Raw genomic sequence first — 20,251 nt, forward strand, 5'->3', positions numbered from 1 at the left:
CTAAATAACAATGAGAAGACTCAAATAAACAATACCAAGTGAATAAAATGTTGACTTATAATTGGTCTTCTATAGTTTGTGGTTTATTATTGTGAAATAATGTGTGTCAGTTTCCGTTATCCAGTTCGAAATAGGACTGTTCGTATTAGAGTAGTTCAATCATCCCCTTAATACATAAGTGTTGTAGGCTATCAACTAGTAAATGTTAGAGCTAGAACCCTCCCAAGTCGCAAATGAGAAGACAGAAGAAGACTGGAGAAGTGCTTGATGAGTAAGAATCAAAATGTACAGAAAATCATGGGTATCTATAGATACTAGCGTTGTTTAAATCAACATTATAATTCAACCAATCCGCAAAGTGGTATGTCATACTACTGACCAATAGTAGCATGCCATGTTGATATTCTAGAAAGCTCCGTTGCGTTCTGATTGGATGAAACTCTGTGACTCCTCTAGAGCCTCTGGAGGCTCTGTCGTAGTTTACGACACCCGTCCCAACAGAAACTTCAATAGGAAAATGTTTTCGTTTTATCAAGACATAACAAAAACAACAACAATCCGACGTATAAAATTTACTCACCTTGTTACTTTAGCCACTTGTCTACGTACTCCATTGATAACAATTTCAGTAATAACATTGAACATAAACTGTGTTGAAAGTTGTGGTAATGATGATGAAACGAATGAATTATTATATATAGATGGATTAATTAAATTATTTAATTCATTTGATATTTTATTTCGATAGCTTATATCACGTACAGCTGTTGTAGATGATGAAATTGGAGTTGTCATATTATTATTATTAATATTATTCGATAAAATATTCCTATTCATTGATGCTGGTAAGTGATTAGTTTGATTAGAATGTAAATTCGTTATTCCAAGTGTTGTTGTTGATGATAATACAAGTGGGTTAATGGTGGATGTAGTGATTAAACCTAATGGATGACGATTATTCGATTGAGATACAACTTCAGGACGTGATAAACCACGTATATATACATTACATTGAGATAAATCTAATTGTTGTGTTGTTTCCGGTAAATGTTTTATACCGATGACATGTTGATTTGTAAGTAATTCGTCGTTGACAGCAGTAGTAGTAGTAGTGCCAGTATTAGTATAATATCGATTAGATCGATTAGTTTGATCATTGAGAATATTACCAAACCGATCTTTTTGATTACGACGCATTGATGAAACTGAGAGTTTGGATGAGTCCAGATTTCCGAAAAATTGTCCATCAGCTGGGAAAAAACCCGATATAAAACATCTTGAAATAGATGTACTTTAACAGAATATAATTCACATATAAATTCCAAATATCCAGTGAATAATTCAATATACTGAGTGAAATGTAGTATCGAGTGCCATGGGACGCCAATATAACTTATTCTAACTTTTCGACAGACCAATTCATACATTCTTCTTCATTAGTAGCATTTTCACCTTGTTAATTATTATTATATCAATCTTGGAAGCTTTAAGTAAGAGTATATGTGCGCCTTTATTATCTTACTCATCACATGCCTATAACTGATTTCAAACTAGGCTACACCACAGATTTTGTAACCAAAAATATACAGTTTCTCGTTGATCTTAGGTACTCCATGTGCCTTTACCTGTTATCTTTGGACATCCTAAACTATTATTTCAGTATTCTGTCATTCATTTACCATCGTTTACGTGGTCCCACCTCTACCTTTTGTAACCTATAATGAGAAGAAATTTCTTAAGCTATTTTGTATTACACTGCAATGTTGCATTTTTCGACTACTGTTATTGACGCTTTTACAATAAGATTATTATTCCTTCATCCGTTTCACATGCTTCATTTGTGGCTACTTTCGTCCACGTTCTTGTCTATTTATTCCATGTTCCTCACTTGTTATATGTACAATATTCAATCATCATGTCAGTTTAGGGATTGCACTTCTCTTGTTGATGTACTTGACATAGATCAAGTGCTCTTCTATCACAGACATCATTGATATACATCGCCTCGTTTCTGCTCTCATGGTCAAATGTTGTCCTGTTTTTCGGTATGATCATAAATCTATTCTTTCGTCACATTGTGCTTCCTCGATTCCTTGTCTCTTTATAATTAGTCACGGAGAGGGCCTATGAACGGTCTGTGGTGCGAAATTTATTCTTTAAATTCGTCCTCATCTGCTAGTGGCTCCCGAATTACGGACCCTCTTGCCTGTCAGTTGTGTCAGCATACGCTAACAAAGTTGCCGCTTTGAATCAGTGCAACCAATACTGAAATAATAATTTAGGACGTCCAAAGATAACAGGTAAAAGCGCACGGAGTTTCTAAGATCAACGTAAAACTGTGTTTTTCGGGTTGCAAAATCTGAGGTGTAGCCTAGTTTGAAATTAGATAAGAGGTTTCTAAGTAGTAGGCGCAGCAACGATATATACAAAGAAAGATATAGAAAGGATGATAGAATACTGGAGTCATACTTATTCGCGCTCAGTGAAAAAAACTCCACTTATATATGATATGCGCAATATTCATAATTTTCATAGTTGTACTGAGAAATGTTAACTACCCGAGTTCAATCATATCGGGAGCAAGACATACAACGCCGACTGTAATGGATACTGGTTGAGCAATATAACTAGTTGACTATAGAATAGGGAGGTTTTGAGGAATTGTAGACTTTTCATAGTTTAAATTACAATGTGAAGTTAACAAGGTTACCTACTTGAAAACAGGACATTGGTTTGAAAGTTAAGCGTTTGAGAGTGAAATCAAACGTGTTGGTTATTATACCTAGTGGGGAATACGGATACAAACTTCTGAGTCCCATAACAAAAAGAAACAGCTATTTATTGTTTCCCGGTTTTATATATATATATTCATCTTGATAAGATTGATGACTTAAACGACTAAAATTCTACAATCTCAACAAGCACTCTTATATTCATATTAATCATTTCCTCCAACATCGGATTTCTGAAGTTCTAAAGGAGAAGCCGTGGCTAATCAAGTTCAACTATGCTGAGTATAAGACAATCATTCATCACAGGCAATAGAAGATAGTTTTGGAATATTGTGAACCAATTGTGTAATGTTAAAAATGTTAACACTTCAAAGGCTGATTGCCCACCGTGCCACCTGAAGGTCCAGGCTTCCATCCATCGGATAGATTATGGGTGAGTGTTGCTGAAGAACCTTATGCCAGGATGAAACAACCATTCAATCCTTCCTAGTTGTCAATGTTCACCTAACTGAACTACATCCGTAATGCAAAGTTACAAACATTTAACAAACTCCCTGCATTAACAAATCATCTATCTTACCAGTTGTTACGAATCGCTCTCTCCCGTTCTCTCTCTCTCTATGAATCACACTCCATACATACTTGAATAGTAACATACTATATTTATAACAAATAATTGATTTGTAAGTTAAACTACATTGTTTCTTACCTTTTTCGTAAATAATTAAACAAAGTTTCAAACATACACACACACACATAAAAAAAGTGCATTAATCCAAGGTTACATACACATATATAAGCACACAATTCAAAATAGTAAACACTATCAGACATAACATATTTTCTTCTAAACCAAAGATTACCAAAACAGATCTTTCTTATGTTGATTAAATACAAGCTTTATAGTGGAAACAAGAATAGGTAAAGGTATTTATTCGCAATTATTATTTTTTTTACTTTATAACTGTCTAATTACTGAGTAGTGACCAATCTCATGTATATGAAGTACTTCATATCGTTGATTAAATTCTATCGATCAAGCTGAAATGTGACCAATACTAGTCTAAACGACTCGAGATCGTCTGCACTGTGTCAAAATGTATGGTGGTAATCTCGAGATAGTCGATAGACAACATTATAAGATTCAGGTTTCGTTTTATTTGTTGACTGTCAGCAACACAACCGGCGGCCTGCTTGAATATCTGGGCTACCTGTTCCTCCGATCTAGATATTTCATCAAGTTATCTGTTTTGTTGTTTGTTTTAGCACATCACTATGTCTATTGTGCGCACAACCTATTCAGGCGCGTTTATGAAAAGTTTACAACCTTTCGCTATACGGGATACAAAAAGGTACAATCAGCGACATCATGGTTGCTGGCAATATGCATTGAAACAAATGAACAGTAATCAAATGTGGATTACCGAACTTCTAACATCTAACTGGTCATCATTCAAAATTTATCGTCACAATCGATCAAGGTATAAGAACAGGAAACTTGTTGAAATACTTTATGCTGAGAATTCTATGTTGTACCAAAAATATAATGTTGAATAAAGCTAATAATAATAATAATAATAATAATAATAATAATAATAATAATAATAATAATAATAATAATAATAATAATAATAATAATAATAATAATAATAATAATAATAATAATAATAATAATAATAATAATAATAATAATAATAATAATAATAATAATAATAATAATAATAATAATAATAATAATAATAATAATAATAATAATAATAATAATAATAATAATAATAATAATAATAATAATAATAATAATAATAATAATAATAATAATAATAATAATAATAATAATAATAATAATAATAATAATAATAATAATAATAATAATAATAATAATAATAATAATAATAATAATAATAATAATAATAATAATAATAATAATAATAATAATAATAATAATAATAATAATAATAATAATAATAATAATAATAATAATAATAATAATAATAATAATAATAATAATAATAATAATAATAATAATAATAATAATAATAATAATAATAATAATAATAATAATAATAATAATAATAATAATAATAATAATAATAATAATAATAATAATAATAATAATAATAATAATAATAATAATAATAATAATAATAATAATAATAATAATAATAATAATAATAATAATAATAATAATAATAATAATAATAATAATAATAATAATAATAATAATAATAATAATAATAATAATAATAATAATAATAATAATAATAATAATAATAATAATAATAATAATAATAATAATAATAATAATAATAATAATAATAATAATAATAATAATAATAATAATAATAATAATAATAATAATAATAATAATAATAATAATAATAATAATAATAATAATAATAATAATAATAATAATAATAATAATAATAATAATAATAATAATAATAATAATAATAATAATAATAATAATAATAATAATAATAATAATAATAATAATAATAATAATAATAATAATAATAATAATAATAATAATAATAATAATAATAATAATAATAATAATAATAATAATAATAATAATAATAATAATAATAATAATAATAATAATAATAATAATAATAATAATAATAATAATAATAATAATAATAATAATAATAATAATAATAATAATAATAATAATAATAATAATGATAATAATAATGATAATAATAATAATAATAATGATAATAATAATAATAATAATAATAATAATAATAATAATAATAACGTGTACTTGTAATATTAGAATTTGATTGATAGAATTACATCAACATTAGGAAAGACTTGATGTACATGACACTAGTCACTATTCATTTAAGGATCAGTCAAGGTTCAAATAGATCCATTGTCACGAATCTGATTAACGCGTGATCGGTTCCTATACTAGGACGAAACCGGTGTCTAGTTCATTCACGTTTTTAATGGTAGTTCAAATTAGATTGGTTCATGATTTAAATGAAATTCAACAAATCTCCACAACAACATATTGAGAATAGTTGAGATTGTTTGTTACTAGACGAACAGATTAAAAGCCATTAGAACGTGAAAATTACTAGTACAAAATATTGCGCCTTGAGATCCACGATCACATGTTACTTGGTCAATGAGACCACGGATACTAGTCTTGGTTTCTTTCTCAGTCTGTTCTTCCAACATGAGGTATTTTTTACTGTGCAAGTTAGTTTAAGTAAACTGTCAATTAATCGTGCACATCACTGAAAACACTCGAATTCATCTGATTTTTTAAATGGATACAGTAATATTTGTTAATCAAATATTTTCTCATAAGAAATATAGTTCACTTACTATATTGACTACTAAATACATTCATTAAAGCATTTCCAAATAGACCAGTTTGTGGTTGACTTGTTCCTACATTTTGTGATAAACGTCGAATATCGCGTTTTGGAGACCTGCTTTATATTAATAAAAAAAAAACGGGAACAGACGAAATAAAAACAATTCTTAAACAAGGTCGTTTCTCATTTATTTTCCTACACTTTACTATGATAAATCGTTCTGCTGTACTTTACAGCTGCAAAACGTGGCTTTTAACAACAAATGATATTCATAAGCTACAAGTATTTGACCACAGATGTCTTAGAAATATTGCTCGCATCTGCTGGGATCATCAAGTAAGTAATAGTGAAGCTAGACGCAGGGTATTAGGGAATGATGATGGGAAATCAGTTGATGAACTTGTGAATCTTCATCGATTGAGATGGTTGGGCCACCTGTTACGTATGCCTCAACACCCTTTACCACGACACGCAATGCTGACTAGTGTAGGGGATGGTTCGAACGAAGTTAGAGGCGGCCAAACCAAAACGTGGCATCACTCCACAAAGTCAATAACTCCTGGTCTGAGCCATGTTGATAGATGGAAACTACTTGATTGGAGTCCGCGTGACTATCTCAACCAATAGTTGGAGACTATGAGTGACATGGCTCAGAATCTATCACAATGGCGTAGGTGTATACACTCTCTTTCTTCCCTTAAACTACAAGATTAAAATCACTTCATATCTTTCTTTCTACACACTAATTCTTTCTTCCTGTACTATATCCATACATAAAATCTGTCTTTTATATATTACACCATTGAGCTGACTGCTTCTATCAATCCGGTGTTCATCTTGTTGTGCCAATGAGGTATGGCAAGTTGAGCCGCTGCACATATGTGCCTGATCCTACGTTGTAGCTAACTGACTGACGATAAGTCGACACTGGTATTTATCTTGTTGTGAATTTCGTCGGTTACCATATACAATTTCATAAAATATTTACAAACTACTATGAATTTAATTATCGATAAACTCAAAAAGTAACATCGTATTAGCAGCTTTCATAGTTCCTTCCTACTCTGACCTTTTAATACACAGTAAACGACTATTTCACAAATCATACATTAGATTATTTTATATTGATTTATTTGAACATATAAATATTGGTACAAAGGGGCACCGAACACAAATGCGCCACACAAGTCAATTGGTTTGTGTGTAGGCCGTGAGATTACTCGGGTGCCCAGACCAAACTACGTGGTTTTCTTAGGGGGCTAAACCCGGAGCCCTCGACCTAAAAATCTAATCCACAAGGCAGTGAAGCAACTTCATGAGATGCATTCCCATGGTAACCGCTGACCAATAAATAGTTCATACGCCATTTGTCCCTTCATGATCCTGGAGCCCATGTGCACTATTGGTTTGGAATTAGGGTTTTTCAACTCCTCTAGGTAGATCTACCATATCTATCAATCCGGTTGAAGCGCCGGACATTTGCTTTTCATCCACTCAATTTCCTAGACAACAACGCCGTGAGATACATATTCAAAGATTAACAGAATGATGTTACAAGAGTAAGACTAGTCTGAAACAATCACTGTTGAATATTGATGACAGATTCTATCATTATTTAAAAAAAACCTTTTATATATTTCTTTAGTATATTCACAAGTTAAAATGCTTGTGAAATGAGAATTCGATAGTCTCTCTATTTTGATAAGAATTCTTCCCTTTAATCAAATATATAGTACTTAACAAAGAGAGTACATAAATACAAAAATAATATATGTATGTACATGGCAAGTTGGACCGATGCATATATGTGCCTGATCCCACGTTGTAGCTGACTGTCTGATTGACTCTGAACATTAGAACTGAGATGCAAATATATCTAGCTGACGAGCTCTGAATAGGACAAAAATGTCCAGAATTCTAATGCTAACAATAATTCATTTATTTAGATGGAAATCGTGACAAAATGATCATAACAAGAAAAGCTGTAGAGCATCCACATAGGTTAACGAAGACTGATCAGAAGTCAGTCCTAAATATCAACAACGGCGTAATCCAGCTGAGATTATTTATCTATTTTTCAATGTTCGTTAAGCATGCTATATCTTTCACTTTTGTGTTTTAAGTGAAGAATAATGGGTTCGAGTAATAATCTGAGCACCAATAACATTGAAATGCAGGTACATCCAGCTGATGAGTTCCGAATAGGACGAAATGAGAGTTCTAGATCCTAGTGTTAGTCGCAAACGTCTACTCTTTTATTCGCCCCCCAAATGCCCTTGTACGACCGAGGGTGGAGAGTTAGATCACCTTGCGGAACAACATATGTGAACATTATAATAATGCTTGTACATTATTACGGATATGAATATGAATAAGTTGTAAGTCTAGATCGAGGGAACTTTAAACAAACTGGTTATTCAGTTATTAAGGAGTGCCTTTCAGGTCAATCTGAAATCAATAAATCTATCCACATAAACTGAATTGATTAACCGATGAAGATCGGGTCAATGAATCATATAGTTTGAGGTCAATTTTTATGAACACAATAACAGTCTATCATAATGGAAACTAAGACTTTGAAGTAAATCAATCACTAATTGTGTCATTAAAGTAAAATTATTGCGGATATGTTCACTGTTATTCAAAAACCGAGTAATGATGATTTTGTATTGAATGACAATGAAAACATTCTACTTAAACTACACAGTTCAAACAATTTAATGCTAACAAACAATTGTGACTGTTAAGCCAAAATATAAAAAACGCCAGTCTTCTACACAAAACTATCTTGAAAATCATTAGCATCCAATTGAACATATTCCCTGTAGTTTCATTTTTGACATGCAATAGCATGTAAGGTTGTGATGTGTGCATTACTGAGGAGTCACAAGCTCACAGTATTTAACCGTTTTTACTACATGCCCGGCTTGATTTCATCTCTCAAGGTAGATATCACCCGAGAAAACAAAACTAAAAACCGTCAATGGACAAATTTCAAATGTCTCAAGAAATGTAAAACACTGCAATAGTAAAGATTGTATAAAGAAATAGGAGGGTAAGTATACACTGAAACAATTTTCTCGCTTTGATTCAAATTGAAAAGGTTCAGATTATCTCGTTGTTGATATTTTTGAGTGAAATTTGATAAAACTTGGTTGGTGAATGTGGATCATGTGTGGATTCCCTCTATATAGCCATTTACCACAAGTTGATATAGAATGGATGGAATGTGGCTAGTAATGGAATCCAAGATGTACAATTCGTCCTATTTGGCACTCATCAGCTGGATTTACATGCATCCCAAAGTTGGTGTTCATACAGAGAATGAATTATATCTCATACCTGTTACAAAAGTGAGTGCCAATCTAGACTCAGTAGCCAAATGGACAACATGATAGCGTGTGAAGTAAGCGGCACTGGTGTTTTAAACGAGAACTCAGGTTGGAAAAGCCAATTTATTGTTTCATGCAAAATTACGCAGTGCCTTCGCAAAATATGAAAATCATACATTAAATATATTATTTGCATGTCTTTCTTCAATATCTCATGATCCTTCAATCCCGTCGTTATCACAGTTTCCCTCTGTTTTCTTTCTTATTCTTTTCAAATCAATCTTCTGCTGGCAGGCATTTCACTTCTGATTGATGCTACATACTACTTATATTCGAAGACATAAGTAGCGAACATCACATTGGGTTTGAGTACTGGATTGCACATCAACTCTGTGATGCAGGTACATCGGACTTAAAAGTTCAAAACACAACGAAATATGAGTTCTGGATTCCACTGATAACTACATTCTATCTACTCTATGCTGAGTTCTAACAATGCGTTAGCAGAGAAAAAAAGGTAGTCAATGAATTACCAAAGAATGTGTGAGCTTCAATGAATAACACGAGATTGAATTGATTACTTTAAGATTTAAACATAAAAGCATATAGTTAAGCAAACCATCTGACTGAATAACAATTCACATTGTGTTTCAACAAAACACTACATGAAAATTAAGAGAATCTTTCAAAATAAGAATTCGTTAAATGACAAAATACAGTAATGATATAAGTTACATGAATCATTTGTTGTTCAATTGGAAATTGTTGGTGAATATGACAACATGACAGAAATTTCAATCATATGGTAAGTGGATAAATAGGTCACTGATCGACAACATCACATTAAATCGTATCAATCAAACAGTCAGTCAGTTACAACGTAGGATCAGGCACATATATGCATCGGTCCAAGTTGCCATACCGCATTAGCACAAGAAGATAAACACCGGATTCATAGAAATAGTTAACTCAATGGTGTAATATATAAAAGACAGATTTTATGTATGGATATAGTACAGGAAGAAAGAATTAGTGTGTAGAAAGAAAGATATGAAGCGATTTTAATCTTGTAGTTTAAGGGAAGAAAGAGAGTGTATACACCTACGCCATTGTGATAGATTCTGAGCCATGTCACCCTGAGTCTGCAACTATTGGTTACGAGAATACAATCAAAAGTAAAATAGGAGGTCTCAGCCAATAAACACACATAAACAGATACAATTTTTAATGTTCAGGGTTTGGGTTTAATTACTACCAATAGTAATCAACACTGTTATACAAAGTACTTGAAAAGTCAGTCATTCAGTCATAAAGAACATAAGACCTGAACTATATTCGCATTATTTCAAGTTGCCGTTACACTTTATCAATAAGACAAATGTCAGAGTAGCAGAATTTGTAATGACATTAGTTGTAGTGGAAAACATTACGCCTAGACAATACCTAAACTCCTGGTTTCGATATTATATGGAAAAAATAACAGAAGAGTTTCAACTCTTGTAACCTATAATGATTGTTGTTAAATCATACACCAGGTCACTTGGGTATGGTCCAAACTACAAGTGTGGAGGCTAATGATACCACCTGAGTTGCTTAAACCCAAGACGGATGAGCTGGGCTTTAACCAAAGACTTAGTGTACATACATTGAACAAGGAATAAACGCGATTAACTTACACTCCAATCTTATTTAATGATGATACTGAAGTTGAAAAATGTGAAAAACCAAATGAATATTTTATGTACTCCGGGCTTTCCAAATACATTGGTATAAATCGTAATTCAACTGCCTTACAAACTGACTGATAGGTTCTGCAGACAAAAAATAGAGAAAAAGAGAAACACATGTAGATAAATACAGAAATGAGTAAACCATATAAGTGTAAAACAATCAAAGCATTGATCGAAGAAGAGTTAGTTCAGCCACACAAATATGTGTTAATTCAACAGATAGGCTGTGATCGAAAGTGAAGTCCAATGAAGACGAGGTTTGTATTATGAACGATGTGATCTCACATGATGTTGTTGGATATGTAGGGGGAGTTATTACTTCCCAGTTGTCCACACTGTGAAAGGATATTTATTCTTGCACAATCTGAAAAAGAAGCTCGATAAATGGTGAACTTAGCGAACTAAGAACATAACCGCAGAATCCAATGGACAACTACTTGAGGCCGGTTACATACAACCTATTTATGCAAAGTTTAAGATGTGTTAGCTCCGTACTTTAAAAGGCTTTACCGCCTAAGACAATGATACACAAGGTAGAGTGAGGTGTGATATATGTAGGAAGTAATTTTTTACAGATTCAATTCTAAACTATTCACTAGACTGTCGAGAACAGAGTTTTAGCTTAGCCAAATTCAGAACAAGCAAACTAATTGGCTTGATAAACTCCAACTGTTTTTTCTTAAGCGTAAATTAACACTTTTAGTATATAAAATAGACAATTAATACAGCCTATCAAACAGGCGAAAAAGAGTGACATAAATAACATTCCGAATTAAAGAACAGGAAAACTAAGTCAACAAACTTAATATCAGAGGAGTTTTGTGGAGACTGTGGTAATTTAATAATTGAATTCAATTGAAGCTAGACAATAATGGAAAACCTGAAAGCACTGGATGGCCTTTTTATCCTAGTATAGGACACCTCAGCAGTGCGAATCCACGATCCTGCTCCGCGAGATTCATTTATGATAAACATAAAGATTATGATTTCGATAGAACAATGAGAAGACAGAGTTGATCTGAAAAAAGTGATGTATTTACTTTGTACATTTCAAACAATCTGTTCACACTTTTTATATGAAAATTAATAAAGTTCATCGGACAGTGTCTCATTATTCTAGGTCATAAAATGACTCAAGGATTACTAGATTACATTCAAGATTATGACAAATTCTTTTTGTACACATAATGAGGGTTTAAATTAGGATTGGTGACTGGGTTTGTTTATTCGACTACACTTTACAAATATATTAAGACTGACCTTTTCTAATTCCTTTATTATGTTTATGAGAACGCTTATTGATGCAAATTTTGGTTATCTGGGGAGAAAATGCATTATTGCTGTTATACCGTTGTGCAGTCAGCAGTACAGCTTTGTACTCGGACCATGAGTATGGCACTTTTAGTTGTGTACGGTACGATGTCTATTTTTATTTATTTAAACACATAAACATTGGTACAGGTAGGCACCAAACAGATATGCGCCACATAAATCATTCCATTTCTGTGAAGGCTGGGACACTGCCCGGGTGCCCAAAATGAACTATGTGATTTTCTTTGGGGGAGCACACCCGGAGACTTTGACCTAAAAGTCTGACCTACAAGGCAGTGGAGCAACGTTAGGAGATGCAGTCCCATGGTAGCCAGTCACCAACATTAGGTTCACATGCAATTTGTTCCTTCAGGATACTGGAAACAGCCCACGTGCATCATTGGTTTGGAATCATGGTTTTCCGACTCCCCTAGGTGGACTCTCCGTGTCCACTAACCCGGTTAAAGCGCCTGACATTCGCTTTTCATCTTCTCAATTTCGTAAACAACAGTAATGCCACGAGAAGGCAGTGAGTACGACTTTCTCAACAGTGGTTGTATGCACGTGGCCATGTGAGAGCATTTGGAGAGGGAGAGCTGACTCTCCTCACTCTCAGCCGTACCAGGGCATTTGAGGGACCTAAAGAGACAAGTGCAGCAGTCAAAACAGCTCAGTTAAATCATTATGATATCCATTCACGATCAACACATCAAGGTATTAGCTATAGTACGTTAGTGGAATCTAGTGTCTAGAGTTCATTCTGTTTAAAACCTTTTCACTGTATGTACCTGGAAACCTGTGTAGTTGTGCCAACACTAACACGTTTCACTACATTCCACTATCGTAAAAACTTAATCAACACTTTAAAAAAAACACAACTAAAAACTCACTCTTTCCATTGTGGTGTATTAACAAGTTGATTAATTGTCTCCGGTGAACAATACTTTAAACAAACTTTTAATAATTCTTCAAATTCATTAGATACATTGAAAAATTGTAAACGTCTACCATTTATTGTAGGTAAGGTTTTAGTGGATTGATTATGTGTAATCATTTTAGATATTTGATAAATAGAATGATGATCATCATCATCATCATCATGATGCTGCTGATGCTGATGATCAATGTCAACATCATCCCCATTGTTATTATCATTAAACATTTGACCATTTAATATACTTAAAATATGATGTAATTGTGCACTAATTTCATGACAAGCATCTGATGATGGCATAGATTTTAAGACACGTGAATTAATTTGATCTATTTTGAATAGAAATAAAAGTTCAAATAAAGAAAATTAGAATAAACTTAATTCATCTACAAAATCTATGAAGATTAGTTGCATAAGTCAGTCTGGGACAGTGTTTTGAGCACTAGAATCGTTGGGTATGGTGATATTTGAGGAGGAAGCCAAAAGAGGAAGTTTAGAGTTGAAATTCCATGTAGGAGGAATAATAGGAATTGAAGAGGGAAGTTGATTATGAATACAGTGGTCTTGAGTGCTGTTAGAGATATGAGGGCGGTTATCACTTCCCGGTTGCCCACACTGTGAAAGGGTTTTTCTAGAAGTATCTGAAAGAGAAATTGGTTTAGGGGTAGTCTTAGTGACCTGAGAGCATGACCGCAGTGCCCAAGGGACAACTACTTGAGGTCGGTCACACACGACCTTTTTATGAGTAATTTTCGTGTTATATCCGAACGATTAATAAATGAATGGTGACTTCCGGGAATTATTTATGACCTATTATTACATATATTCTTACTGGATAATTATTAAGTAGCGATATTATGTATATATATACCTCTCATTTGACTTATTGGCTATGTAGATACGATTTACCATTCTTAACTTCCAATTTATTAGGTACAGTTTCCCACACTCACAGCCACTTTCGGCTTGACCTCGTATAACTATTATTTTTCATCTTATGATGTGATGCGATTTGATTTGCTTATATATCTGAAATATACGATTCATACAGTGGATGCTCAGATTGCGTTCTAAACTCAACGAGCAGGGCTAGGTGAGGACCAATAAGGAATCAAAGTTGACCCAAGGTTCTTAGTCCTGATTGACGTGTCATTGGTTTAGCACGATAACAAGGTCATATAAGTCGGTATTCTGATTGTCAAATTTGTTTCGTAATGATGACAGGAGCAAAAGCCATATCAACAACCGCCAATACACTACCATTATCTCTAATACACTCTACCGCGTTTTTAGTAGTTCCTTAATAAAACATAACGACAATTACCTTCCAGGAAAATTCCTCAAAGTGATTTAAACAATAAATAGCTTATAAGCAGAGATGGATAGTGGATAGCAGTGGAATTCAGGACACGCGTTTCGTCCCACTCGGGGCTGGGTGTACCTGCATCTCACAGTTGATGTTCACTCAAAGACTCGATCCCAGTACCATTCGCTTCAAACACCATCACATTATCCACTAAGTTACTGAGTCCTGATAACCACCTGCTTGTGCAATGAGGTGAAGTTTTAAATTCACTTGGTGTTGTTTTACTTGTATCTTCCCATTGTTGTTTAGGATTACAATTGATCAGTCTCTTAATGGCATATATTCATCCTGTGCATAATGAAGCGAACCATACGGAGTTCGAGTCCCAGATATTACCTTAGTTCACAAGCTTTATAAACAAAGATGGATAATGGTTACAATAATTTGATAAAGAAAAAATAAAGTATAATTACTTACACATTAACAATAAAATTGTTAAAGGTTCAATAGATTTAACTGATTTCATGTATTGCATAAATGGATAAAGTTCATCTTGTTGGTTTAATAACTTCTCAATATGTATAACTGTTGATTGCTAAAAATGAAAAAGCAAATTACATCACTGTTCGTTCCATCCAAAAAACAATGTAGCTTGATGTAATTAATACAATGCTTCGAACTATGCTGTTTGTATAAGGGCTAAAAACCTCAGTGTAAAGGATAGGCGTAAAGCTGTGACTAGCTTACATTGAATTGAATGGAAATAGATTAGAGTATCAAACACGTTGTACTTAATTCAATCTGGACAACATCGATACAATATTATGTAATATTTACAAATGTAATTATTAATAGAATCAAGAATATATCTCTCTATATGAAACTCTTCAGTTGGATATACCTAGATCAAACTATGAGTGATCATACCAAAACTCGAAATCAGTACACTTTAAATTCACTTGTTGTTGCTTTACATGTATCTTCCCATCCTTATTTAGGACTGTGATTGATCAGTCTCATGTTGGCGTATGTGCATCCTGTGCGGATTGCCTCGATATAGTTTTGAGTCACTAGCTTTTTAAGCAAAGATGGATAGTGGCTAGCAGTGGAATCTAGGATGCACATTTCGTTTTATTTGCGACTCTTCAGCTGGATGTACCTGCATCCCAGAGTTGATGTTCACTCCGGCACTCAGTAGCTAAGTGGATAACACAATGGCGTTTGAAGCGAACGATACTGGGATCGAGTCCCGGAGTGAACATTAACTCTAAGATGCGGGTACATCCAGTTGATGAGTCCCAAATAGGACGGATTGCGCGTCCTGGATTCCACTGCTAGTAATTATTCATCTTTTTCAGTACACTTTGCTTCAAAAGATAACATGTCACCAACTGAGCTACTAATTTCAGATAAACACTAATTAGTTCAACGAATTTAAAGGTGTTTGTATCTACATATCAAATATTACTAAAAAGTTTGTGATGAAATGATATCATGAAAGCAATCCTCTAAGAATGCACATATAACAACAGGAATTGATCAATTATTATTGTTTTGAATATCAATAACGCATTACTACAATAACTCCTCCTCTCACTGACGAAAAAAAAGAAAATATACACTTTGACAATAACCATAATAATATGCATACCTTTTTAGATAGCCATCTCTCCCAGTCGTGAATATATGTTTCCAGTAATGGGACATGTTGACAATCATGTTTTATTAATGGTTCAACAGGCTAAAATGGATTAAACATGCATAGTCTCATGCTTATTAGTCACATATATATGTATATTTGAAATAGAATTAAAAGCCAAAATGAAACTACACGGTAACTAAATGATGAGTTATGAATAAATTAATATATTTATAAGCAAAGATGAATAGTGGTTAGCAGTGGAATCCAGGACGCGCGTTTTGTCCTATTTCGAACTCGTCAGCTGCATGTATCTTCATCTCCGATTTCATGTTCATGCAATGGCGATTGAATGTCCGGTATACGCCTGACTATGTGAGAGCATTCCGAGAGGGGATCTGACTATCCCCAGCCTCGGCCATACCACGGCATTTGCGGTTATACAGCTATTTCCCAGTGTCAAATGTTTGTAAAGAATGAAATTTTCAACAGAAAAAACACCTATAACACTTCTGGGACCTTGAACCGAACACAAAACATTGTGACATAATTAAGGCTTTACTTGAAGATTACGATTGCAAGAACTTTTGAATGTCTATAAACTTCTAGTAAGAGGATTTTCAAATTTTGTCAGTGTCGTTATTCAGATCGGCTTTGTAAGAGTCTTCATAGGTTAATTGTTAAGAGTTGTCGATAATTCCTTGAAAAAGGAAATACTTCTACCGATCAACAATTGTGTAAACTTCGAGAATGCTTGTCGATTATGCTTTCATTATCCTGACTGAACATTTAACGAATTTGTCAAACTTTTTTAGCATATTCTCCAGAAGTTTATAGAATATCAAGACAATAGATAATCACAAAGATATCTTTGTTCTCCAAGCATAAATGAACCTTTTAAGTAAAGCTTCTTCTATAATTCCTACCCTCATATCTTAAGGTTAAAAGAGTAGTAAACTTCAGCGAACTAGAAACCAGATTAAGAAGTCGATGTCCATGAACATATTCAGGAAATACAAATGTTGAAAACTAAAGTGTTGCCATTCTAAAGAGTTGCAGATAGAAATTATTTGTATTAGAATAATCTCGATCGCCACGTTATTGCCTAACTACCGTCGGCCAGTCAGAAAGGGTGTGTATTCGAATTTCACTTCCATCACAACATTTACCCCCAAATGCCCTGGTGCAGCCGAGAGTGGGGAGAGTCAGCTCTCTCTCTCTCTCGAAATGTTCTCAAGTGGCCACGTGCATACAACCACTGTTGAGGAAGTCGTACTCACTGCCTTCTCGTGGCATTACTGTTGTTTACGAAATTGGGAGGACGAAAAGCGAATGTCCGGCGTTTTAACCAGGTTGGTGGACACAGAGAATCCACCTAGGGGAGTTGAGAAACCCTGATCCCAAACCAATGGTGTATATGGGATCCAGGCCCCTAAGGAAAAAAATGGCGTGTGGACCGATTGTTGGTCACCGGCTACCATGGGAAGTTGTTCCATTGCCTTGTGGATTAGACCTTGGGTCAAAGGCTAGGGGTGTGGTCCCGTAGGAAAACCACTTGCTTCGGTGTGTGTGTGCCGCATATTTGTTTGGTGCCTACCTGTACCAATGTTTATGCGTTTAAATAAATAAAATAAGATAGAACTTATTCGTATTAGAACAATCTCGATAGTTACGTCACGTAATAGCCTAACTACCATCGACCTGTACAGAATTGAACATGAATATACAATTACTTACTTACTTACGCTTGTTACTCCTAATGGAGCATAGGCCACCGACCAGATCAATATACAATAAATTCATGTTATTATTTACTAAAATAGACCATGATAAACTTACTGTACATTCAGGAAAACATAGTAGAATCAAATGATTGACAAAATCCTTCAAATATTCATCCGATAATTTGGAAGTGTGCAACAAGAAGGAGGAGGAGAGAAAGAATATGGGATGGGGAAAAAATCAATAACGTAAATTTTTTGTTAACTACAGAATGAGAGTTTAAACAATAAAAATGAAATGACCTTAGAAACTATCAACAAGATCCATTGATTGATAAGATTATGCATAATTCAAGATGACAATCAAGATTATTTATCCATACATATAGAACATGGATTTTATTTTCATTCTGTCAAATTTATTCTACTATCATTACATATTATTATAATTCATACTAATCTAACATACTCACTGTGTTGATAGGATGTGACAATATGAATTAGATTCTAAGTTGTTTAATGACTAACTGACTAATGTTTATTCTGTGTATACATTTCAACTCTAAACTCATCCAATAGCTCACCTCTATTGAAACTTTAAAAATAAGGGATAGGAATTTCAACTGAGATAAGCTGTTGTGTGAGTTGGAGAATAAAATTAAACCAAGAATGAAAACAAATCAGAATAAAAAGTTAAAATAGAGTAAAATAATTTAAAGCAATTAGTCTCTTTGATAAATTTCGATAGTGCAATATAAGAAAATGAAGATTATCAGAACTATTTGATGGTATATTAGTGTAATACATTTCGAACAATCTGATCACAGTGGACCAAGTTACAAGGGGGTACCAGATACATATGCACCACACAAATCTTAATAGGCCCCCAAATGCCCTAGTACGGCCGAGAGTGGGGAAAGTTAGCTCTCTTTCTCTCCAAACACTCTGAAGTGGCCATGCGTATATAGCTTCTATCAGGGAAGTCCTACTCATTGCCTTCTCACGGCGACGGCGTTGTTTACGAAATTGAGAGGACAAAAACGAATGTCCTGAGATTTAACCGGGTTGGTGGATATGCAGGATACATCTAGGGGAGTTAGGAAACCTTCATTTCAAACCAACAGTGCACACGGGCTCCAGTATCCTGAAGGAACAAATGGCGTGGGAACCAATCGTTGGTCACCGGCTACCATGGGACTGCATCTCCTCATGATGCTCCACTGCCTTGTGGATCAGACCTTTAGGTCGAAGGTCCCGACTGTGGAACCCCAAGAAACCACATAGTTCGGTTTGGGCACCCGGTCAGTATCACAGCCCTTACAAAAATCAAATGAGATTTGTGTGGTGCATATGTATCTGATGCCACCTTGTACCAATATCTATGTGTTCAAATGGAAAAATAAATAAATAAGGACCAGTGGAGTTCAACCAGGTCTTTTGTGAGATAATAACTCATTGAAGACAATGGTGGATGTGTCGCTCAATTTCGTGGATTAATTGGAGTTAGACATTAACACCGAGCTCAGTGGTTTAGAGGTTAAGCGTTCGTGCGCGAGACCGATAAGCCCTGGGTTCGAATCTCGCGAGGCGGGATCGTAGATACACAATACTGAGGAGTCCCACAATAAGACGAAGCGGTCGTCTAGTACTTCCAGGTTCTCCATGCTGATCTAGCTTCAATTGACTCATGATCTCAACTATTAAAAAATATATATACTTTTAAGAACATTTATATATAAAAACTAAAAAGTCAACTAGACTAGAAATGGAGGATAAGAGAAGGCAAGGATAATAACGAAAATGACAATGTGAAAACAATTTGAAACCTCATCGCTTCTGGATAATAAACTGATATTACCAGGGGGGCGTTGAATTTTCGTATGGCTAAGTCTTCAATAAACCTTAGTATACGCCCTTTTACATTTTTATACAATACCACAAAAGCCGAGTAGTTAAGATCAATCTTATGACCTATTTCAATTGTGTTTGCTAATAGAGGATAATGGATATTTATCCTCTACTGTGATTGGGGTATTTGATAAAAAACCGAATTGATACAACTACTTTTTAGCTTTACTCTGACAAAAAAAAACAACATAATTGGTTATCCTTTTTAACCGTGTTTTTTTTATCTTGGTCAATATAACCAAGTATGTGGGACATTCGGTGTGTATAGGAAAAATTGGATCATTACTATGGGTACATTTTAATAGA

The 20,251-nt window shown here is 33.6% G+C and overlaps 1 protein-coding gene across 3 annotated transcripts in view; it reads right to left on the minus strand.

Moving 5' to 3' along the window:
• MS3_00008865 (uncharacterized protein) overlaps positions 1-20,251 on the minus strand; it is a 54,765-nt gene that overhangs the window by 27,402 nt on the left and 7,112 nt on the right. For 2 of the 3 annotated variants that reach the window (XM_051217208.1, XM_051217206.1), the window contains exons 10-16: positions 18,156-18,200; positions 16,329-16,418; positions 15,155-15,272; positions 13,328-13,700; positions 11,073-11,207; positions 6,072-6,178; positions 581-1,250 (exon numbers count right to left, since the gene is read on the minus strand). In XM_051217208.1, the coding sequence (XP_051065855.1) occupies positions 581-1,250; positions 6,072-6,178; positions 11,073-11,207; positions 13,328-13,700; positions 15,155-15,272; positions 16,329-16,418; positions 18,156-18,200 (1,538 nt within the window). Of the gene's footprint in view, positions 1-580; positions 1,251-6,071; positions 6,182-11,072; positions 11,208-13,327; positions 13,701-15,154; positions 15,273-16,328; positions 16,419-18,155; positions 18,201-20,251 lie in introns of all 3 variants that reach the window. The other variant, XM_051217207.1, reaches the window with a different exon arrangement.

Source organism: Schistosoma haematobium, chromosome 6, assembly GCF_000699445.3.
Source record: "Schistosoma haematobium chromosome 6, whole genome shotgun sequence".
In the NCBI taxonomy this organism is placed as follows: Eukaryota; Metazoa; Platyhelminthes; class Trematoda; order Strigeidida; family Schistosomatidae; genus Schistosoma; species Schistosoma haematobium.